This window comes from Neodiprion lecontei, chromosome 6 (assembly GCF_021901455.1).
Source record: "Neodiprion lecontei isolate iyNeoLeco1 chromosome 6, iyNeoLeco1.1, whole genome shotgun sequence".
NCBI lineage: Eukaryota > Metazoa > Arthropoda > Insecta > Hymenoptera > Diprionidae > Neodiprion > Neodiprion lecontei.
This window is the reverse complement of record NC_060265.1, coordinates 3,222,657-3,246,071: the sequence shown is the minus strand read 5'-3', so window position 1 is coordinate 3,246,071 and position 23,415 is coordinate 3,222,657. Positions and strand designations below refer to the sequence as shown.

Sequence of the window (23,415 nt, the reverse complement as noted above, 5' to 3'; positions counted from 1 at the left end):
TTACCGGAAACTTGTGAAATATCACGGTAATAAAAATGAATGTCACGGACCACCGCAAGGCTGAAGGCCGCTGCCCTCTATTTTCGTGGGCATGTAAAAGATCGAACAAACATGCACAGTTTTCTTTGCACGGCGTGATAAAATAAGTAAACGTATAACGCGTGCTAGATTTGAAGCAAATTCTTTTTCCGGTATTTTCCAAGCCCACTTTTTACTGATCATAATTACAGTCGTTATCATAATATTTTACGACGATTTTCGATATGCATTTATCGAGATAAAAAATTATAGATTGACAGATAAAACTCAATCGTTTCCCAGCGAGTTTTCACGTCTAAGCGAAAAATTTTACAAGTGTAAGTCTTTGCAAAATTCTCCTGATTATAAAATATGAGAATACACTAGATAATTATACATTCATATGGGGTTCCCACCATATGACTCGAAAAATGTTACAAATTTGCTTTGAAAAAAATCAGCTGCATTCAGTGATCAACATTTGAAGTTGCCGATGACTAGAAATGCAATTTTTTAACACGACGATAGAACATCTTATGACTCGTGCGCTTGCGCGGTGTCGCGATTTCAATCCTAATTTAATGTCGAGTCAAGGCGTTGCAGATGAATCTGAAAAGATATTATTACTCAACGGCAGTATTTTGGCAGAAAAATAAACAAATCCACTCGCACTTTATAATACAGTTTATTTCCAAGCCGTCGGGAATTCTTGGCACTGGTGTATATAAGGCACGACTCACGAGTGGATCACCGGATTACGCGAGAAATAAAAATATACCGATCAAATTGAATTTGGGTGAAATCTTTCCAGAATAAATATCAAAATCAATTCTGCTAATGCGTTTTGTGCTGGTACTTTTACACCACGTATCGGTCTGCCTACGACGGATATCATATACCTGTAATCACGCACATCTGTATCCCTCCCGTATACTTGCAGTAAACGAACATTGCAATTAGCCGATAAATACGTAGAGAATTAATTTATTATGAGACCGATCTATTGTGCAGATGTTTACGTTCATGGTTTTACCGGGTATTCATTAGTTCATCACGAGCCCTGAAACGCACGATGGCCGAGGGCCAGCCTTAATGGTGAGGATTAATGGCGCGTTTCATTACTGCGAATACTGCGAATTCTCCATACCTAACTATGGTCTGTATAACTGATTCAGACAGCGTTCTGAAACATGCGGCAACGAGATCATGCTGGGAAAATTTTCAAATTGACCAACAAAATCCGATTCTCGCAAAACACAAGATTTAAAAAGTTCAAAAACGTAATTGCATAACAATTCGAGAGGTAAACTGTCGTTCAAAACTTCTAATATCAATCGATTCCAGTTTTTGCAAACTCGTCGTGTACATAGCAGTAAATTATGAAGAAATCGCGAATAGCGTATTACAAATAATAAACGCAGCGTGCGTTTTGATACTTCCAACAGTTTTCTTTGTTTTTCTTTCCGAAACCGTGTACCTACAGTATGCACGCGTACCATATCTGTGTACTTAAAATGACTGTCAGTTATACTATTTTCATTTTTCAAGTATTCCTCTCATTTGGAAAATTATCGTTATCATTTATAATTCAAGTTAACAGGTATATCCCGGTTGGAAAAGTGGATTTAAAAAAAAATCAACTTGTAATCTCGCCACTAAAAAGTATACATCTATCCACTTAGGATATACGATGTATGAGGGAATACTTTGAGTTCGGTTTAAAAATTAAATGAACAATTTTCCAAATGAGTGAAATAGTCAAAAAACGAAAATATAACTGAACAGCGTTTTTGAGTACCACATTGAGGAAAGAAAGATATGCGAGTATACAATGGCTCAAAACCAGCTACATTACGTTTACTAGTGGTACAAAATACGAGGTGAATATCAAGATCAGTAATGATTATTTACAATATAACAAATGTACAATACGCTGCAAACCGTTGCAATCAAAGCCAAGCCTACTGCAAATTCATACGGTATCGTGATACGTTCCCCACTCGGTGATATTGGTACAGGATTCTATATAAATTTACAGTAGGAAAACCACTGATCCACGTCCACGTAATACTGATGAACCCCTCTCTCAGTTACTGAATAGTTGTCGGATGATACGTGCCCGCATACGCAATGACATAATACATAGGATCATAAGTAAACTGCAAAGCTCGCATGCCATGTACCGCGAACGCATATACATATGTATATTTAGCCGAGCGAAGCTGCAGGGAGCGTGAAAAGTGAATGCCATCGTGCCGAATCTATGTCCGTAAGATGATCAAGTGTAGAAGAGACATGTGGTTATACTTTCAGGGGTCCAAAAAGTTCTCGACCTTGATCTATATCGCTTCTAACGACCAGCTGATTGCGAGTGGTGAGCCGTAGGCGTTCACCGAGGTTACGTCTCAGCAACGCTGGATGAATCTCGATTTCCGACGGGACCATGGGGATTTTATACGGAGGGCATCTCCTTTCCCTCTTGCAAGTAAGAACATGTGTCGGCATTTTTTTTTTTGCAAAGCTCTTACAAACGTGTCTGGACGTATCTGTATTGTACACCCGGTATATGTATATACATTATGTATGCACATGTGCGTGTGGCTCCTCACAGTCACACAAGCTGCGATGGCAATACTTGTAGGAGCCAACACGCTGCTGGATTAGTCTGCAGTTGGTAAAAATATGACTTTCAACTGGATAATTGATAGAGATAATAAACAGGTTTAGGATTGGAAAATCTCTTGCAGCTTTCTGGACTAAGGACGCGTCCCCAGACTTTCGGAGTTGGGATCGGTAAGGAATTATTAGGCACAATTTCGTACGCGGTTTCACTTGTTAGACGAGAGCCATACGTTGAGACTGAATAGGTGGAAATAAACGGAAGCAATTGGAGTGAGCTACACGCGACTGATCGTTCAGGCAGGTATGTACGTAGGAAATGAACGCAAGATTCACTACATTACAGTGCACTGTTTTTTGCAACCTTCGCATCACACGTAGTATGCAGTTTATACTATAGCACTCCTACATCGCAGATTCAGATGCCGCGTATGGTGCGATATATACGTCTGTAATGGACTCACTTTGTAGAGAGGTCGTGGTTAATGAAGCCCGTGTTAATGCCTCGAAGAATATCGCAAACTGGCGTCGAGTCAGGTTCGAGTACATCAACTCGAGTCGCGGGATCTGTCGTACTGGCGTTGGTACTGACGACCTTGTGCGAGACCTGGAAACAATATACCTCGGATAAATGCCGTCATGATTGTGAGTACTATCTACCAAAGATGTATACAAGAGACTGCGACGATTCAAACGGAAGAATAGGCGTATGGTATATAGATTCGAGAATACATTTCCACTTGTATCCACGGATAAGGAGCGACGCAATGTAACTTGGCTGCGCAGATGAGATAAATACGGTGCACAGAAAAGGTCGCCCATTTGTCATGAAAATTTCACTTGAGAGCATACCCAAAGCCCCCCCCTCCCCCCTTCAACGGCCATTCTTTTGCTGATTGTAAGACGAAAAATAGTGAGATCCGCATGGTTTTAAGCCCAAATGATTTATCAAATTTCTTTCACGATTTGACTATAGCGATAATGAGTAGGTACACTGTTTGGAAGGTATATGCGCATTAGGTCGAAATCGATTGAACTGATACAAAAAAATTTGTCAGGTGTCAAGCGTGAATTTTTCGGCAATCCAAGGCAGGCTCAACTACCTATAAACCAGATTCCAAGCCGGTTTAACAAACTGTGAGAACTTTTCCGAGGCAGAACAGTAATCACAGTTTCGTTGCTCAAAGAGTACTCAGTGAGATAGGCCGTGGCGTCACCTTGTTTTTTATACCGTGAATTCCTACCTATATGCCCCCATCTACTTTGTCCGCCCTCCCCACCGAAGCCGAGTTCGCACGCCGATAACCCGTATACTACTAGAAATCTACTGAGGTTATCTGCATGCCTCAAACAAAACCGTACTAACCACAATAGAAAATATTGACAGCGTACGACGTATTTCGGATTCTAACATTCGCAACAGCTCCTCGACGCTAGAACGACACTCTTTGTTTCCATCTGCATCTATTTCTCCAAACACAAACGAAGGGTTCCGAGCAGGTACCGTTTTTGCTTTCACCTTGTTACACGCCACTTGAACTCTGGCCAGAACTCTATGGATTGATAAATAAACACTGATTCAATTCGTGATTAGAAGGAACATCAATTCTTGGATTATACCATGTCAAGTTTTCTAACAATTTGATTTCCTTTTAAATACGTATATTTTTCACCTTTCCAGCTGTTTCACAGCTTCGCGTATAACGCTGTAGTATTCGGTGATGCACTGGTCTTCCATTTTTTCGTCCAGTGTTTCGATTTTATTCGTCAGACTGATGTCCGGATCTTCGAGTCCCTGTAACAAGATCGAGGTAGTAATATTACCTATATAGTTCATGGAAGCGGTTACGTGGCGTTGTTGATAGCTACGTGCATATACATCTGTAAATTGATAATATGTATAACGACAAATTACACTAAACGTGTATTTGCGGACCTTATGCAGGGACTATGAATTATCTACATTTAAAATGCATGTATACAGGGTCATTTATTAAATATACTGGATGCCCGATCCTCGAATGCAAGAGAGCAGCTTACGCATGCTTCGCAATCAGGTGAAATCGGCTAGCTGCTGCGACTGACGCACTAGCGGCCATTATTCAATAAACGATTCTATGCAGAGTTGCCGAACGTGAATCCCACGTAACACTGTATATATATATATTGAGCATAGTACGTATAGACGTGTATATTACAGTTATAGTGAATTATCAGATCACAGCTGTCACTTACCGAAGCTTTCATTTCATCGCACAGAGACCGCGGGATTATTTTTCCCGAATAGTGTGACGTATCCAAGTCGAAGCTTAGCTCATTTTTAAAGACTGGTCTTGCGGATGACTGAAAAGAATGGATGTTAACACCCCAATAAACATGAAAATTTTTCTCCGTATGGATCACCAATTGGGCCTTTATGTTGAAGAAATACATTTTTTGTACGTATACCTATTTAAGTATAAAGCGGAGAAACACTAGGTTCCTATAAGACCAAAAATAACAAGGGAAAAATTTGAGTGTATCTTATTTTTTGGATTCAAAACAGCCTTTCCGATGGAAATAAAAATATACGATTTATTGTGTTACAAACTTCAGTGAAAAACAACTCATTTCTCAATTAAACACTTTTTTATCAGACCTACCAGATCCAAGATGTATGAATTATTCAAGAAAAAAAAATTCTTTCTCAAACGATTGAAAAAAATCACGTAGACTACGCTCAACTACAGTACCAAATGTGGTCAATTATTTTTCGCGTCTCTGTGTTTAGGTCATTTAAAAAAATTTAATTTTTACAAAACGTAAAATTTCAGTTACTACATAGCTACCCCGTACAAACTAATCCAAATTAATAGCAAGTCCCCAGACAGGTCAGGGTAAACGGCTGATTGCGAGCCGTAATCTATTTTCGGAAAAACTATCGCGATAATCAACTGCGGACGGGTCACCCGCAACGTTAATTAAACAAGTCGTCATTGACCTTCAGTTAATCCAGCGTGCGCGTGGTACGATTGAAAACCATCCGAGACGATTTGAAGTGATTTGAAATGAAAAAACATCGGTATGAAAGGCATGTCGTTTACATTTTCGGTATTTCTTATTTTTTCAACTTTGCAGAAATCATCGTACCTTTATACCAATATATTAAATTAAAATGTACCTGGGAAAAGCGCCTCAATATGGCAAGTCCTACTTTATTGAAAACAAATTTATCAGGTATAAACTTGTATCTTGGATGAAAAAAACATTTTTGGCAAAAAATCAATGAAGTATCTGATCTTCCATTAAGAAATTGATACTCACCGGTTCGCTATGGGACATATCATCTCGGTGTGTTTGCAGCTCGGAAACTCGGGTCTCCAACTCTTTCACGATAGTTTTCAGTTGCTGAAACAGTTGTGTAGACTTTGTTGAACGATAAAAACAAAAAAAATTAAACCTAACCACCATGAAGCATAATATGATAAATTACTTTTCAACTATTTCCGACATGGGTGTGCAATCAAGGAGTTAAATTAATTACCTCGATAGTCCTCGTAGAAACTTGGTTTTCATCTTTAAGTTGACAGTTAGCTAAGTCCATCTGTGAAATATGCTCTTTCGCTCCCTCGTACAATTTCTGTACCTGTTGCAATTCCTCCCTATAGTGACTAAGCAGCTTACCACGCGCTTCTTTCTGGTCGTTTAACTTATCCAGTTCAAACCTCAACCGTTCTGTCTGCAAAAATTCCAAAAAAATTCACCACTATTTTCTTAATCAAGACGCAAGAGATTATAAACATACAATGGAATGATTAAATGAGGGACAGGCGAACGAAAAATCATCATAATTATGCATGACGATCGATGATTGTGTATATTGTAGTATTATATGATTATAGTCTATGTGCGATAGTATATGGGACATTCCATGTCAAATCGACCAATGATTTTCCCTCACCATTTTTCAAAAATCTCAACGTTTTATTTTTTATCCCGATAATTCTGCCAATTTTTAGATAGGTTTGAATGATCATAAAACATTAACGGTCGTAGGAAAAAATCTGAAAACATAAGAAGTTCTTTTTCGTAATCGGACAACCGTACGAAAAATCCTGAAGCAAATTAAAAATAGTAAAGGAAAATTGCTGGTTGAGTTGATATGGAATGCCCTATATGTATAAAATACACCTAGAAAATATTGACTTCAAATCCACATCGCGTCTATGAGGATCTGAACGGCCGCGGCACGTGCAAGAGTTGTAAGGCGGGTCACGTTGATCAGGGGTTAGTTAACTTATAATTAGGGGTCTCTAAGGATCCCACCACGGAAACAACTCGGTACATAACAAAGAGTCTGTATGAACTGAGGATCGTACGTTCACTTAAAACTTAATTAAAATCCCCTGAACCGTTTCGCATGAGGTTTTTTTCTATTGACAGCTTGATTACTTCGAATGTTTATAGGCTATTTGCTTTAACGATAAGTATCACAGGGGCTGGGCAGTGACGCGAAATGTGAGGGAAGATTTGCAACGCGTAACTAATGGGTGAGGGTCAGTGCTGTGTAACGATGATATGCAAACGTTTGATGTATGGGTATATCAAAAAAAGTAAAAATTCAATTGCATACCACTTTTGTAGCTATCATTTTAACAGAAAAGAAAAAATATGTCATGATTATTTTAAAAACCTTACCTCGTGTATGTACATTAGGGTGGTACTTATTCGGGGGTAGGAAAAATTTTCATTGCCCTCCCCCCTCCCCCCCAGATCTGTTCCACATAATTAAACAAAAAAAAAAAAAAATTTATCAAGCCGATCAAGCGACGGTCATTTAGCCAAAATACGAACCTCCGTAACAGCATCATCGAGTTCCCTCCTCATCAGAAAATTTTTCCTCTCAAGATGTTGATTTCTTGCTCGTAGAGCTTGACGGTCCCTCTCGGTCTTTGAGAGTTCGGCGTGGTGTTCTTCGTCTTCCGTTTGCAGCCTAACGCACTTTTCGTTTGCCATTTCCCTGAAATATCATAAGATAGCATGCAAATTAGTAGAAATCATCATTATGTATTAGTTCCATTTTACCCGCAGGTACAAAGTATATCCAAGCACAGTCGATTCTAAAGACTGTGCAACGTTGAACTTGTCGATTTGAGGAAGATAAAAATAGTATGCACTTTTTCTAGAAACGACATGTCGCAAAATGTAATTACAAATACGCACAATTTCCTGCGGGTCGTGCCCAGCTGCCTTTCCAATAATGCTATCGAATCTTCGGAGCGTTGCAGTTCCTCTTTGAGGTGGTCATTCTCTACTGTGCACCTCTGCATCCGCAGCTGTAGATCCCGTGTTGTCTCGAAAATGGGATCGTCCGTTGTTAAGTAGTAATTACCGCTGACGGAAGATAAATCCCCGAAGAAACTGTCCTCGTTCTTGCTTCTGTCCATTTTCAAACATATAAGAAAGATGCGTTGTTAAAACGGATCTATAATGAAAACTTTTAAGTACCAGGACGTAAAACTGTACAGGAACGTGCTCTTTTACATACTAGGATGCTCATTTTTTTTTTTTTTTTCAACTCTTCCAAAACGAATACTAATACGTAAAAATACGTAAATCATACTGGTGTTACATAAATTACTTTGTCGCACGCGATCGCCTACGGATCACATTGCAAATTTACACTCGGTGTAAAAATACCAACTTTGCATCTTCGGTGGAACTGATCTTCATAAGATTACAGTAAATTGAACGTTTTTTATTGTATCTATATGATGAAGAAATTTGTACTTGAAACTGGTACGTTTTGTTCAATTTTTTATTTCTGCACGGTTTCGCGCAGATTATCAAATAAGCTGGAAAGTGAATTTTACTAGACTGTGACCATGGGTCCCCGGTCCTATTCTCACATTAGACATTGTTTTACAGGATGCCCGGATATTCAATCGACTGTGATGATTACCTCTTGCTCGTATCAACGATGGTGCTCGTGGAGAGTTCGAGGAATTCTGAAATAGAAATATAATAGGGAATACAGGAAGTTATCAGTTGATAGTCATACGTTAATTTCATTGAAGAAGCGTGGTATAAGGTTCTCTTGGAATGTAGTGCTTACCATGGAGGGTCGGTGCGATGTCTGGTCCCGGCTCAGACGAAACCGTTGCATCGTCGGCATATCCAGTCAGTGGACTCGTAGCTCGACTGCCATCGTTACGATTTACAGTTAATAATGATGCAGGGAATGAGGATTGAAAATGGCTAATTGAGAAGTTGGGAAATTAATCAATCGGTTTACGAACAATGCAACTTGTAAGGTAACATGATGCGATATGTATATGGGGAAGTCCACTAATTATCGACACACGATTCGGGGCAAAAATTTCGAATTTCCTGCAATTTTGAATCCTGCAAGTTTCATATATCTAGCCCTTGCAATTTTAGAGAAATACGTTGGTCAATTTTTTTACGGTGAACACGCCGATGTTCTCACATTAGAATTTTTACCGTAGCTTTATCGCAAAAAACAAAATATCTTCCGAAGTATTTGCGGGTATAAAAAAAGTCTGATATTTCGAATTATGGAACCTGTTTCACCCTAGACTCCCAGGAATTATACGAAAACACGTTTTCTTCTACAAAAAAAAAATTTCATCTGAAAGCTCGCAGTTTGCTACATAAAAAAAAAAATATTTCTTTCAATTTTCTCAGCGAAATGTCCTAACTTTACAAACATTAATAAAAGTATCTGTACCGACGTATCTGGTGCTGCGTGATGAAAAGTTGGAGTACCTTCAAGTACCTTGTACCCCTGATGCTCTCATAAATCTCGGATTGAAAATTTTTTATTAACCTTTATCATCATTTTTTGTGCAATAAATATAAAGTGTTTAAATTTATTATATACAAAGTATATATAATAATATTTGGAAGAAAATTGTAGAACGTGTATACAACACCTATTGCGAAAGAAATATCTTTCGCTACGAAATCAGTTGCAGCAAAAGTAATTTTCATCATACCTGCTTTCATCGATGCGGAGATTATTGTTACCATCTTGGTGATTTTCGTGATGATGTTGACCTTTGCGTATTTTCGCCAGCCATGATCGTGAAACGTCATAATATTGCTGTCGTGTTACTTCGCCATTGTAAGATACAGCGCACATCGATTTACGAAGATCATTCAGAATTTCCGGGCTGCGATAGAACACAAATTAATTCACAATGCGACAAATACCGGCAAAACATGCATGTCTCACAAGCAATCAAAGACTTTTACTTTGGTACGAAAGTTCAACCGGAACGATAATTTATTTAACTATTTTTAGGAGTTTGTTTGTTTTTTTTTTTTGTAAAGAAAATAAAAACATTTACAGCACTGTGAGTTTGAATGCTTTATTATTTATAGTTTCAATAACAAATTGCTCTAAATGTTTTCATTTTCTGTTAAACAAAAAATCTCCTAAAAATAGGTATGATTTTAGACCGGCCGAGTTGTAACCCCCTCCAAAAGGTGAAATAAATCCATATACGTCCGAAGGAATGAGAAAAAGCGATGAAGGATTTAAAACCCATTACATGGACACTCACCTTCCGTGCGCAGACATTTGATTGAACATGTAGTCCATGAGCTTTGCAACTAAGACTTTGCCGGTTGACGATCCGTCGCATTCCGAAAAGATTTTTTCTAACGCATCTGGGAACGAATCATGCTTAATTTCGGCGAATAATTATACCGATTAGCCGCATATCTGTATACGTGCATATTTATACTACATTGGTGACATATGTCCGGTAAATGTTTCAAAAATTTCAAGAATTTTTTCCCCCATTTCTTTTTAATGTAAGTTTCTTTCCCGCACAGTTCTACATTTTTCTGAAATTGAGAAGCCCCAGCTTCTCCACATATATTCATTGTTGTTCATTGTCATTGGCGAATTTTATTGCGAACAGAAAAATTGGAGGGTTTGCATGTACCAGATTGCAAAAGAAAACTGCTGCATTGGTACGCCTGACATAATTACACTGGCAAAACATAAATTTAAATAAATCCACCTACGCAATTTTTCGTTTTTTGTTATTAAGATTTCAGTTTCGAAAATTGTTTTTTTTCGACATTTTTTCCATTAAATCTCACGTATCTGCGACTTCGACCTCGACCTAAAAGATTAAATCCGTCGATTGAAATTACAGTTCTCAATGTAATTGTGTCGGGTGACGCAGTGCGGTTAATTTTTTTACGTTATCAACTTACAGATTCGTTTTCCCATCTTGTCTTTGACATGAAGGCTGAAGTTAGTAACGTCAACGTAACGAACCATCGGGGAAAAATATCATTATTGCGCAGTTTTGAATGACTTTCGAAGAGTCGGTTTTGCAAAATATTAATATATTATATTTATCACGTTTTACTAAATTCCAGACATTTCCAAAAGTGCGAAGTAACGACTTTCACAAAACTCGCATTGTTACATTAATTTTAAGCGTGTATTATAGGTATGTATTGTAATTGGACGAATCGTACCATCTTCTTGTATTGGGGCCTGCCCACCTTGGCCGTCATCGTTTACCTCGCACATTTCATTCCAATTCCTTTAATTCGCACTTATCAAACGTTTCCGCAGTGACCCGCCACGAAGTTGTTCTCGGCTCTCTTTCTCTCCCCCTCCGGCCCCTCACAACTCTCTAGGACACAATTGATAAATGCTCTCTCTCTCTCTCTCTCTCTCTCTCTCTCCCCCCCTAATACGTACCGCGTACGTACAGGTAAACAGATATGTATGGTAAATATACATTATAATGCGTAGAGATCTTTTAACACGTAGGAGGAAAAGTATCACCGATCGCATAACGAACTCATCGATCTATCTTGCACATATTTAATGATACTGAATCGAGTGCATATGATTGGAAAAATGGTATAGAATTGCCGGTAAAAACCGCATGGATACTTGGAAATTTATGTGCCTACGATTTGTATATATTGATGTTAGGTTATAACTCAAGTTGAAACTTACACTTTTAAATGATGAAACGCCGCGTCCTCGCCTGCTCCGTTCTGTAAGATTGGTCTTTACGAACAATCATTAACTTGATCCCTGTTTTTCAACGTATATTTGGTATTTAAAAACGATCGGCGCGCCGTCGTTGAAACGAACGTCAATGCAAGGGAAAAGAATCAAAGAGCCGATGCCCGAGTTTTTTATGTTACCCAAGTACTATAGCGCCTTCTCAAACGAAACAGATTCTTGGAACTAAATGGAACTAAATTTCAATGATAAGCGCATAGACACAGGTAACCGAATCCGTGTTTACCATTGCCATGAGAGGAGTCGATAATGCGGTATTTAGACGTATTTAGTACAGTGAGTAAGTGAGAATGAATGAATATTACAAATTTGGCGAAGATACGGAAGTACGTAAACTTAAAAATATAAGAATTTGCTAATGTTTGTAATTAGTTTATTATCACTACTACACAATAGCGATTCGCCGCTCTAAATATCCTTCGCATTATCCTGCACTATGTTAGGCGGAAAATTCAATCATTTTCCAAAGATGCACGTGCTCTCTTCGGTCTTTCAGAGCAGACGTTTTTGGCTATCTCTGATAAGATAATCTCTGACAGCTCTGACAGCGCCAGCCGGCGTGTACGCGGCATCCGACCATACCTCACGTTTTCAAACCTAACCTAATACAACCTAACACAACAGGTTTATAACGGTTTATACCCATGTCCATATACATGTCCACGTGCGTACATTCAGCGTAGCTACGTACATATGCAAGAGTATCGTTCAGAATTGTATCTAGGTTTATTGGATTTAATCGCAGCGTTGTCGACGTACAGTTTACGCACGTGAGTTCGATGTATACATGTAACATGCAAATATACGATTAGTCTAACCGCTATTTTCCCAATAAACATTTTGCTACGTCTTGATGTTCACGGCATGCTGCCATACCGGCGTCTTTATAGTATGCACGTGATAGTTTATTTATGTCTGCAGTAACCTGCACATTTTGAAAGTCGCCGCATGACACCGGGTCGGACAGCAATAATTACGTTTAAACCTTTCGTTCAAATTCTCAGAGTGAAAGAGTCACTATGAACGAAGCAACGTTACCACCGTCACCAAATTGGTATCTTGCTAATATTTTGGCCTGTGCCAAAGATGGAACCGTAGCTTGGGGTGCAAGAAACTCCATTGTTGTTGTAACATTCCAAGGGGATAAAAAAATTTACAAATATTCTATTATCAGCGATGCTCATGTAGACAGAGTAACATCCCTGGCCTTTTCGCCGAAGTTCGGAGAGGCGAATCATAACCTACTAGTCTCCGGGGGTGATGAAAATGTTGTTAGAATTTGGAATATGGATTCAATGAACGCGGTGATGGCTCACTCTTTCATAGACGTAAGTTTATAGCTTAAGTTACAATCAGGATCATTACGAGTCTTGGAAACTTCCCAAAATAAATCCATAGACTTTGACGATGTCTTAATTATGTCATCTGGTCTTTTATATTGCAACTTATACATTCCAGATACCTTGAAATTTTCAGACGCAGCAGAAAGTTATTGGTGTCGATTGGTCAAGAGCCAATACAAACATTGTTTGTTGCCTCAGCACTGACGGATTCCTTGTCATCTGGAATGTAGCTCATAACGTGACACAACAAATTTGCTTAGGGAAAGTAACAGCTACTTGTTTATCCTGCTGTCCACATGATCCTGATTTAGTAGCAGCTGGTACGAAAAGTGGATTAGTCTATGTGATCAATGTACACGGTAATGGCAAAATCGTCTATAAACTACGAGGGCATGATACTGAAATATCGAGCCTGTCGTGGTGTCCAGTAGATTCAAACGTCATAAGCGGTACCCAAGCCAAGGATTCTCTTCTGGCCTCTGGTAGTAAAGACAGGTGATCTCATTAGATTTTGTTCAAATTATGTCATTGAAATATTACAATCTGACTCACTATACCAAACGCAATTATGTATAAACTAATTGTATAATTATATGTGATGATCGCATCCTCTTGGCATTTCTGCAAGTTCTGTGATCATTGGTAAGTTTTCAATTTCTTTGATCAGGTCTATATATGTTTGGAGAGCCGGAGGAGATGGCAGATATCAAATTGTGCTAACCTTGCCAAATACACCCTTGGATTCTCATCAGCATAGAAGTAAACTAGGGGCAGCAACAGGTGGCTGGACAGCGGTTTGTTGGGCAGCACCAAAATTATTGCTTAGTAGCTCCAGCTGGGGCGAATTGATATCCTGGGACTTGTCGATAAACTCGAAGCCAAGACAAGGATGCAAGTTGATTCACGCTTATCATGCCAGAGGACTTTTCTGTATTGCTAATGTGCAAGGGGGGATGGAAGCAAGCGATACTAATTGGAGGTTGGCAGATACAAGCAGGTATATCTATGCTATCTCTGAAACTAATTACCGTGACGTCAATTATTCGATACCGACAACATCAACCACAACAATAATAATGCTGCACTAATAATTAGAATAATTTAATATAAAAAACAATTCATAAAATCATTACAGCATCGTGGTATGGACGATAGCTCAAGATCGTCACGTAGTTTGCTGCCAAGTGACAGCAGCCAATTCGGAAATAACATACAATGTTCCAACGCAAGGTGGCTATACGTACTGTATTGCTGCCTCTCCGTTAGATACATCTAGAGTTGCGTTTGGGGTTGGTGACGCAATGCTGAGAGTGTGGAATTTGTGCGAGCCTCACGAAAATAGTTTCGATATCACCATGCTGTGGCAAAAAATAAAGGGAAAAGTTATGGCTGTGAGTTGCTTTAATTGTTTCTCAATCCAACTCATCCAAGCCAAGCTTAGTAAAGCGACTGAATAAGAACGATAAAAAACTGATTGTCTGATTCAAATTTTCCATTTATCTATTTTTTTATTATAAATGTACGGACTTGTGACACTGAATTGCGAAAGACTGTTGCAAATAAGCACAGCATGTGATGGATGAAGTTCAGAGGAGGTGTAGACATGCGTCTATGGTGAATCGTTAATCAGGTGGTTTAGTCTTGTGAAATAGTAATTTTACATTGATTTGTAAACACTGAGATTAAGTGACCAGATGTTTAATCCTGAGGAAGCTGGTTCTAGATCCTGTATTATTGATTATTAGCAAAGTTGTGAGTAAATAGTAATTACAGGACTGGATGTGACACAATTCCACTTGATAAAATATCCCACAACAAAACCATACTGTTTTAAGCGTGAAGCTGTTTGATTGTTTGGTATTCCGAATTACTTTGAAGTGTCACGCTTGTTGGGTGGTTGGTTTTATTTAAAAAATGATGCATCGAAAAATTCGTATCTTACATTAATATTTGAAGAGATAAAAATTCGTTCCGACCCCCCTTCTCCAAGTACTAATTATTTTTGTCGCATGTATCATAAATCGAGCTATCCTCCTTAGAAGCCCAGTAGGCCTAATATCTTGAATCACATATTTTCCAACTTAAGTAAATGTTATACAAATATTATTATTTGTAGATATCATGGCATCCTCAGAAGGAAAATTTGTTGGCTTTTGGAACTGGAGAAGGTCGTGTGGGTGTGTTTGATACAAATACGAGCAAACCTCCTATTCTGTATAGGCAATATCATAGACACACGGTTTACACCCTTGGCTGGGGTCCAGAACCGAATGGCAAAAGTACTTATGTTCTGTATTCGTGCGGTGATGGGGAATTGATTTACTACAATCCAGAAAAACCGAATCAAGGTGAGTGTGGGGAATGGATTATTATCTGTTATTAAAGGATCTCCACTAGTCTTGTGGAAACTGTGTTTTGGTTAAATTGTGTGGTATAATACAGAGTTATTTCTCGGTTTTTGAACACAAGTGTGACTAATGAAGCCGGCACTACTCACAGTCTGCAAAATCATGTCTCTTTCTAACTTAAAAGTCAATTATTCAGCAACCTCATGACCCTGTATATTGCAATTCAGCAGAAGATGTGAAAAGGTCTGTTAGTTTCCCTGAAACGCCACTTCTGTGAAACTTCTCCGGGGTTTTCTCATAAAGAACCGATCATATTGTCACGTTTTCACATGCATAAAATCTCATACCTGTGTTGCAGAACCAACTTCTGTTATTAAAAAGGATTGTACAGAATTTTCTTGGAAGCCGGACTACTCGTGTCTTGCAATCGGTCTTGAAAATGGGTATGTTGAATAAATATAAATATAAATATAAATATTTCAAACCTTATAAGACAGCCGCACACGCATAATGATTGTTACTAATCCATTCCTCCCTTATACCACCCAAGTTGTTTGCTTATGATGACATACTTGAAATCGTAATTCGAGTTTGGAAGTAATTATCATGATTATTCTCTTGCCACCTAGATCTGTTTCATTTCTGAATCGCAATTTGAAAGAATGCGGTCCAGCAATTCATTCATTAAAAAAATCCATCCAATGCCTCGAATGGCATCCTGAAAGTACCGCTACAGATTTTGATCTGTCCCCTCTCCGCCATCAATTGGCTGTGTCAACGATTGCTAACTCTATTGTTGTACTTGATTTGAGTGATCTCGCCACTAATTGTACCGATACAGCCGGCGCATCGACCACGATCAAAGGATCGTTGTTGCCGAAAATTGTCAGTACATTGATGGGACATACAGCAAAAATTTTTGACTTGGCATGGAGTCCGCATATCAGTGGGTATCTAGCATCGGCAAGTTGTGACAACACTGTCCAGGTAAGCAGGCCTAAGTTATCCCTGTATTAGTCACTATTAATGTCTCTAAGAGGGTGTGATGAATTAGATCAACTTCTTTAAATGTCAGACATGTGTATACACACATTCTAAGAAAAAAAAAATCGGGACAACTGACAATGAGACTTTTCCAATGCTCGTTAAAAGTTATCGTGTCAATCTTATATCCATTTAAACCTCTGTTCACTAACATTTTTCAGCAATCCGTCGAACCTTATCTAAGGTCAACAGTGACCCCACGATTCACTTCTTCATAGAAAACGTTTAATTTTGTCATTTCTTTACAAGAAGTAGTGAAAATGAATCTACTGAGTGTCAGAAATAACTACGAGTTTACAGATGTATCTAGAGCGTAATTACTTAAAAGTGACAAATTATGATTTCAGGTATGGAAGACAGAATCTCAAGAGTTGATGGGAACTTACACAGGCCACTGTGGTCCTGTATACTGTTGCATGTGGAGCCCCTTAGACCCCGATTTGATAATCACTGGATCCGCAGATTTTACAGTTAGAATATGGAAAGTGTCTGAGCAGGAAGTAAGGCCTGTTGCTGAAAATCTGTTGAAACCAAAAAAAATAAGAACAAAAAAGAACAAACATAAGACAGAAATGATGGGGATGGATCAAGCGAGCAACCTTAATGAGGTTTCAATAAACGGGCTTGACGATGATGTATCTGACGTAACAACTGTTGAAAATACAACAACCGAACCGGGTATGCCATCGTAAATTTTTATTTCCTCTTACTTTTATGTTTTTCATCATCAGCAAATCAGTATAAAGTATTATGACTTCATGTATGATTGCAAAAACCATGTCTATTTTCAGAAATAAAAGAGAGTCTGGCAATGGATCAGATTAAAAGGAAGAAAAGTAAAAAATCCACGTACTTTCCGACGATGGCGAAGGCTGCGAGTAATAAAGCATCACTACTGAGTTCAATTACAGAGCATTTTGAAAGGTCTTTGTCCAGTCGATTATCCAGTGTTGGAAAAGGCCCAAGTCAGATTGCTGATAATGTATGTGATGCAGACAACACTAAGGATTCGATTAGAGAATCTCAAATTTCATCCATTTTCGGAAGTAAAGAAGATGTTATCAAATTACTGGATACGGAAAGTAAGCAATATATCTCTGATAAGTTTTTAGAAGACAACAAAAAAAATTAAGTTTCCTGCCATAGTGACAAACTTTCTTGGACCATTTTCCCATCCAGTAGAGTTGAAACTTATCGCCTGATATGTATCTTAGAATCTGTTCATGCCAAGCTGTCGCAACACGATACGGTCGTTGAAATGGATCTGTGGTGCGATAATCTGAAGCAAAACTTACAGGAAGCAACGAAGGAAAAACGACTCAATGATTTTCTAGTTTCACTCGCACCTAGCCTTTCCTACAAGTAAGCATCCCAAAAAAAAAAAAAAACCCAAGTATATGTGATATTAGTACATTTTTTTGTAAGTGGTGGTTTGCTAAGAAAAAATTGACGCCGTGATTACATGTGTCATGTTTACTTGCATTTTATAGTGATTACGAGAGATTACTTGACAAATAGTTATACTTTAATCACGTGATTTCTCACTTCTAAGATTTCAGATGATTTATTATGATTTCTAAGATTTTATATAATTTCTTAAGATTACAAAGAGATTTCTGTAATATAGAATTTTATTTCCTTGACTGAAACACCCCTGGTTTTTCTAAACCCTGTTTATGATACAGTATCATTAATTCATTGATTGAAGGTCAAATAAAAAGAATTCGACGAAATTCTTTGTCGGTAACGTTTCGACCTTCGAGAGTCTGCTCTCTTCAAACAAGCTGAAAATATTTATCCATTCAACTTTTTAACAATGACAGTTAATTATGAACATGCTTGTCAAAGTATGACAGAAAATTATGAAAACGTATGAAAAACTAGACTTGATTAAGGTGGATGAACCAAATGGACCATTTATTCACTTAGAGAATACTCCAGGTGCATGAGCAAAAATTCTAATATATAGATATCTCAATCTTAAGGCTTCATGTCGAGTCTTTAAATTTTTTTCCAATTTCCTATCATATATGCTTTAGTTTACATGTTCATACTACTGTTAGTACAATGCTGTATGCATAAGTATTCTCAGCCTGTCAGAGGAGGGCCCACTTCCGAAGGAATCCAGCTTGGTTTTTCTCCAATTAATCTACGAAATTCAATTTTGTTCGAGTTCATCTTCCAACCAATCAATCGATATTTGTACTAATAATGCGAATTAATGAACAAACGGACACTTTATTGTAGATACATACTTGTTGGAATTTTCAGAGAGTGGCAAGTGACATGTGAAAATTATGCCGAGCAACTGGAGTTTGAGGGTAATCGGCGTAAAGCGGTCTCATACCTTTTGTGCATACACAAAATTGAACGAGCTATCCAGGTCTTTGTAGAGGGTAAAATGTTCAAGGAAGCATATGTGTTGGCCAAGACTAAACTCGACACATCGGATCCATTAGTGGATTCGTTATTGGAAACATGGGCAGTTGGCGCAGCTAAGGAAGGAAATTTTGAAGAAGCAGTCCAATGGTGGGTACAGATTGCAATTTTATTTTTGATAATACGTCTATATGATACGTGTGTATTGCAATCTATATTAAAGAAAAGTGGCAATCAAATCTATGTAATTTGTATCATTGCTGGCAAATTGAAAATGTAGGAAATGAAAGAATTTAATTCATAAATCTGTACTGACCGGTATAATGCTTATTCACTGTTACACATAGCTACATTAAATTAGGCAACTATGGAGAAGCTGCTCGACTGTTAAGCAGACGAAAAGATATGGGAAGCTTAGAAGTTGCAGCTCGGTTGGCTTTAAAATCCGGAGATGAAGAATTTAGTGCAACCATTACTGAGCAAGCCGTAAATGAAGCACTTTTAAGGGCTGATTACGAATCAATTGCAAACTTGATTAAGACATTTCCACAAATTCTGGTATGTATAAACCAATACATGCTCATTTAGTAACATAGCCTACTATTTACTTGTAGATCGATTGATGTGCATACACACATGCATTCTTGAATACCGTCCTTACATAAACTATAATACGATGTTCCTATTCTTCTTAGCACTACCAAGTAACAGTTGCTGCTCTCAAAGAGCTGAACGGAATACTCGAGAGTTGCAATGATGGACGAATTTGGGACTGGCTTGAGGGGAACGCTGAGCACTCTATGCTACGAAATTTATCACATTGTTATCCGAACTGTGATCATTATTATACAAAGCTTTTAAGAAGTTTCGAAACTGTAGGTGTTTCCAAGGACACGCAAGCGGTAATTATTTATTTATTCAAGTACTTAAATACGATGTGTAAAGTGATTGGTTATTACTCTGTTACTTGATATGAAAAATGGTATAATAAACGTTCACTGTTTTTGGTCTAATAACTTTTAATTTTAGCTCTGGGTTGAAGTGGGTAGTCAAATCGCTCTGGCAATCACATGTGTTGACAATGAGAAGAAACTTAGACATCTTGTCGCAGCAGCGGATGCAGCATCTCGATATGAAGCATCAATACAATCCGCTACAGCAGTTGTAGGACGGCACAAAAACTTCTTAATAAAGTTGTTGTCACAGTTGGAGGAAAAAAGCCCAATGTCAGAAGATTGCCTATTTGCTGCAAAAGAGCCAAGTATCCGAAAGAGCTTGAGAGCTTATTTATGTTATGGGATTTTAAACTGGGTCATAGACTCAGATACCACATATTTGGAAAAAGAAGGTAGGCAAGAACTCGTTATATCTTTGATCGAGAATGTGATTCGAGATGCACTGGCAAAGCAGACAATTAGACACAACATGATGTCTGCTGAAATCAATAAACTGGAAGGAACATTGACTATTTCCATGGGTGAGTATGTTTCTCTAGTGCTCAATGATGTCATCGTCTAATTTTACCACTTAGATTTTCAAACTTATTTTCTGCTTTTTGCCGCAGTATTTTCACTCGCAACAATATTTACATATACATCAAGTAGCTGATTCTGGAAAGGTACATTTGAATCGATGTTAGCCCGGTTAGCTACTATCTTTCGTTATTAGCCTTTGAGTATCTTTATTAAAGGTAAACTCGTTTTTATGAAATAACAGTCGTGGTAAATAAAATTGTATTTTACAGGGAAATCGCAGAAGATCGGAAATACCAGTGACGACGCTCAGGAAGATGTTGAAAGTCTGATGAAACGACTTGCCCTGATTCGAAGCAACAGGGAAAAGTATTTGAGCGAACGACTCTGTGCTCCTAATCCTGTCCTTGTGTACAGTAAAGCACGTGAGGTAGTAAGTGTTCTATTTCAAGGTGAAACCGAGGAGAAAATGACGCGTATCTTGATGGAAACTTGGACGGAAGCTACCTCATAAAAGTATACTGTACTGTTTGGATTATAAGCGCTGAACATGACTAAAAAAACGTTTTGCTCAACTTATGGCGTTATTGGTAAATTGTAAAGAATAATTACAAATACAATGTCTCGTTGGCAAAATCAGAAGTCGACTTATGTTCAGTGTAAATTTGTATTCGAAAAATATGGTACAATTGCGCTTACTACCTGTTTTGTTTTGTAAAAAACAAATCAACAAGGTACAAGCATCCTGAATGTTACTTTCAGCTTTATTGTTATGGTAGGTGTAATTTTTCACGTTCAGGTGTAGGTATTTACTCTGAGCATATAAATGTAAATATTATGGAACAAACTCCGTTAATCACACGACATATTTCATCATGTATCTCATATTACGCATATTGGATTCACCCACCCACTAATCTTGGGTATATTCTGAAAAATTCAGAAACCGTCGTTGATCCACCCTGTCATCCATCCTTTGGCATAGATTGTCATCCTGACATCTTTTGCAATGTTCTGTCACTTTTTTTTAATTACATTTTATATATAATTTTTAAAAAATAACGTGAAACTCGACACTTTTTTTCCCTGAATATCATCAGTTCCTCCAGCTACTTTATGTCAATTTGCAAGTCACCATCATGTAGAGAATCCGCAATTTTAACTTCCAACAGATGATTGGTGTGTCCAGCAAGTTACTTCAGATTCAATTTCCAAAAACAGAGATCTCTGTCATTGCCTGCGCAGATGAAGGGTAACTTATGATGCCAGCTCATTCCGCCGACGAGCTTCAAGCGACTGGTAAGAACTACTTGTTTGGATTTCAAATTTATCACTTTAAGTTCATTATCAGGCCTGCCAATGCTGGCAAGTAAATACTCGACAGCTGGATAAAACTTGATCATCTGGCCTCCTTCCACGTGCAAGGGTCGGGACTCCATAGGCCGGCTGAAAACGATGAGATATCTCTTAGTGAAAAACAAGTTTTAAAATTCGTAAAGAGTGAATTCATAAGCAGCAAGTATCGTACCTGGGTCTGGATACATCCCAAACTAGTAGCTCACCAGCCGCCATAGCTGCAACCTTCAGCGGATTTGCCCCCCAATCAGCAGACATAAGGGGTGTAACACCAGTGTCAAGAGACAATATCGCCTGCTGGCTTATAATGTTGTACATTCGTATTGATCCATTTTTTTCAGCTACTAACAACTTGCCAGTTTCTTCTTTGTGCCAGCATACAGACATGCCTGGAGATGTTAGATAAAATGTAATATTACATCTTTTTTCCTCTTTGGTGTCCCACAATTTACAGGTATGATCGTCGGAGACTGAGGCCAGAATATCACCTTCCAGCTCGTAGGAGATCGAATTGATGTAATCTGTGTGCCCATCTAGAACCTATCAGTTACAACTTTGCTTAACTATGAGTAACCTAAACGGAAAATCTGATTTAGGTAGTAGTCTGTATTTATGTGGTTTTTTCTTTTTTTGTTGCATTTTCAGCCAGGATAACTATATGTGAATCATGCACTAGCTACGCTGAAGGTGAGAAGTCTGTAGCATAGTCTCTACTTCGTGAGTTGGTGTGGCTGTGTTTTTTTTCCAACTTTAGCAATAGCAGAAAAAGGGCTGCAATCATTTAAACTTATCTAAATCGTATTGTATAAAAAAAAAAATTCCCATTTTGACCAATTCCGTGTTACACACTAAGCCAACAGCAAGTCTGAACAATTAATTTTTCTTCTCACGCTCACGTAACTGGAGAGAGGAATGGCAAAACAAAGATAAATAAATACCAACAATGCGACTCACTTGATATGTATTGATGTCGTTTAAATTACTATTGTACAACCGTATCTTAAAATCTGCCCCAGCAACACAGAAGACTACGACCTTTGGTACAACACTCAGGGAGGTTTCTGGACTCCAGGAAAGCGCATCTGCTCTCGTTTCGTGATGAAACGTTCGAATTGGACAGTAATCGATGTCTTCAACATCGTCGTCCTCATCCTGCGTATTAGAAAAATGAAATCATACAGCAATGGAATTGATAAGGGCTCGGCTCTGTGCAGCCATGGTAATACGAATCTGTACCTGGAACTTTACAATCCCGATAGTAATCTTGCCGGTGAGAGCAATACAAATCAAACGTTGCGACCATTCATAGGGTGACAACTCGACGCAATAAATCTGCTCGGAAAAGTTCAGCTTATAGGTGGGTGGTGTTACGATAGCTTCGTCCATTACCGCTGTAACACTGCGCTATTCTGTACCGAATGTTTGTCACAAATCACACGCAATAATTCCTCAGACAAGGCGAGACGGTTTGCTCTATCGTTTGACGCGAGCTACGGCGTGACGCGTATTTACGAGGTTATGCCTCTCACGCGGGCTTTCAGGTACGTTGGGGTAGGTTAGATTAGGTTAGGTTGGGTCAGACGCAGCCTCGTGGAGCCAAGAGACAAGCCGAATAAGGTCAGCTCAAAGTACATTGGTTTATATTATCCTCCCATTTGCAGATCTCAGATGTAAATCGCCGTGAACGTAGAAGGACGACACGGCACAACGTTCTGTGTACTTGCGGATAATCCAGCTGAAAACCAAACTAACCTAACCCTACCTTTTCG

At 38.4% G+C, this 23,415-nt stretch overlaps 3 protein-coding genes across 13 annotated transcripts in view; 1 reads left to right on the top strand and 2 right to left on the bottom strand.

Moving 5' to 3' along the window:
- The window catches only part of LOC107220650, a 23,019-nt gene extending 11,112 nt beyond the window's left edge, over positions 1 to 11,907 (bottom strand). For 2 of the 9 annotated variants that reach the window (XM_046743179.1, XM_046743185.1), the window contains exons 1-14: positions 11,633 to 11,903; positions 11,140 to 11,300; positions 10,206 to 10,311; positions 9,636 to 9,812; positions 8,732 to 8,817; positions 8,579 to 8,624; positions 7,840 to 8,055; positions 7,471 to 7,636; positions 6,161 to 6,355; positions 5,941 to 6,024; positions 4,873 to 4,980; positions 4,311 to 4,432; positions 4,004 to 4,190; positions 3,102 to 3,244 (exon numbers count right to left, since the gene is read on the bottom strand). In XM_046743179.1, coding sequence (XP_046599135.1) covers positions 3,102 to 3,244; positions 4,004 to 4,190; positions 4,311 to 4,432; positions 4,873 to 4,980; positions 5,941 to 6,024; positions 6,161 to 6,355; positions 7,471 to 7,636; positions 7,840 to 8,055; positions 8,579 to 8,624; positions 8,732 to 8,817; positions 9,636 to 9,812; positions 10,206 to 10,311; positions 11,140 to 11,194 — 1,691 coding nt within the window. In that variant the 5' untranslated portion in view covers positions 11,195 to 11,300; positions 11,633 to 11,903. Of the gene's footprint in view, positions 1 to 3,101; positions 3,245 to 4,003; positions 4,191 to 4,310; positions 4,433 to 4,872; positions 4,981 to 5,940; positions 6,025 to 6,160; positions 6,356 to 7,470; positions 7,637 to 7,839; positions 8,056 to 8,578; positions 8,625 to 8,731; positions 8,818 to 9,635; positions 9,813 to 10,205; positions 10,312 to 11,139; positions 11,301 to 11,632 lie in introns of all 9 variants that reach the window. The other 7 variants (XM_046743181.1, XM_046743182.1, XM_046743184.1 and 4 more) reach the window with 6 other exon arrangements.
- LOC107220654 (gem-associated protein 5-like) lies at positions 3,164 to 21,212 on the top strand. Of its 3 annotated transcripts, none has more exons than XM_046743189.1 (16): positions 3,164 to 3,282; positions 12,709 to 13,032; positions 13,181 to 13,542; positions 13,715 to 14,044; positions 14,183 to 14,438; positions 15,164 to 15,395; positions 15,754 to 15,838; positions 16,025 to 16,382; positions 16,787 to 17,117; positions 17,231 to 17,521; positions 17,654 to 17,801; positions 18,711 to 18,968; positions 19,166 to 19,376; positions 19,514 to 19,720; positions 19,848 to 20,295; positions 20,563 to 21,212. In XM_046743189.1, exons 1-16 carry the CDS (start codon positions 3,277 to 3,279, stop codon positions 20,802 to 20,804), a joined length of 4,089 nt encoding a protein of 1,362 aa, XP_046599145.1. In that variant the 5' UTR covers positions 3,164 to 3,276; the 3' UTR covers positions 20,805 to 21,212. The 3 variants fall into 3 exon arrangements, with proteins under 3 accessions (XP_046599145.1, XP_015514812.2, XP_046599146.1); XM_015659326.2 differs by lacking the exon at positions 3,164 to 3,282 and adding an exon at positions 12,100 to 12,474; XM_046743190.1 differs by lacking the exon at positions 3,164 to 3,282 and adding an exon at positions 12,100 to 12,474 and having other exon boundaries at positions 12,626 to 13,032.
- Positions 21,037 to 23,403, bottom strand: LOC107220655 (nucleoporin Nup37). Its single transcript, XM_015659327.2, has 4 exons — positions 22,883 to 23,403; positions 22,601 to 22,798; positions 21,819 to 22,186; positions 21,037 to 21,736 (listed from the first exon to the last, which is right to left on the bottom strand). Exons 1-4 carry the CDS (start codon positions 23,030 to 23,032, stop codon positions 21,484 to 21,486), a joined length of 969 nt encoding a protein of 322 aa, XP_015514813.1. The 5' UTR covers positions 23,033 to 23,403; the 3' UTR covers positions 21,037 to 21,483.
- Between the last annotated feature and the right edge of the window lie 12 nt (positions 23,404 to 23,415).

Bases quoted from the DNA above. Each gene is read 5' to 3' on its own strand.
- LOC107220654 (XM_046743189.1), top strand. The intron at 17,802-18,710 runs GTAAGCATCCCA...TGGAATTTTCAG, and splicing joins GCACCTAGCCTTTCCTACAA to AGAGTGGCAAGTGACATGTG. The intron at 20,296-20,562 runs GTGAGTATGTTT...TGTATTTTACAG, and splicing joins AACATTGACTATTTCCATGG to GGAAATCGCAGAAGATCGGA.
- LOC107220655 (XM_015659327.2), bottom strand. From the start codon at position 23,032: ATGGACGAAGCTATCGTAACACCACCCACCTATAAGCTGAACTTTTCC. The intron at 22,799-22,882 runs GTACAGATTCGT...TCTAATACGCAG, and splicing joins TCGGGATTGTAAAGTTCCAG to GATGAGGACGACGATGTTGA. The intron at 21,737-21,818 runs GTACGATACTTG...CATCGTTTTCAG, and splicing joins TGGGATGTATCCAGACCCAG to CCGGCCTATGGAGTCCCGAC.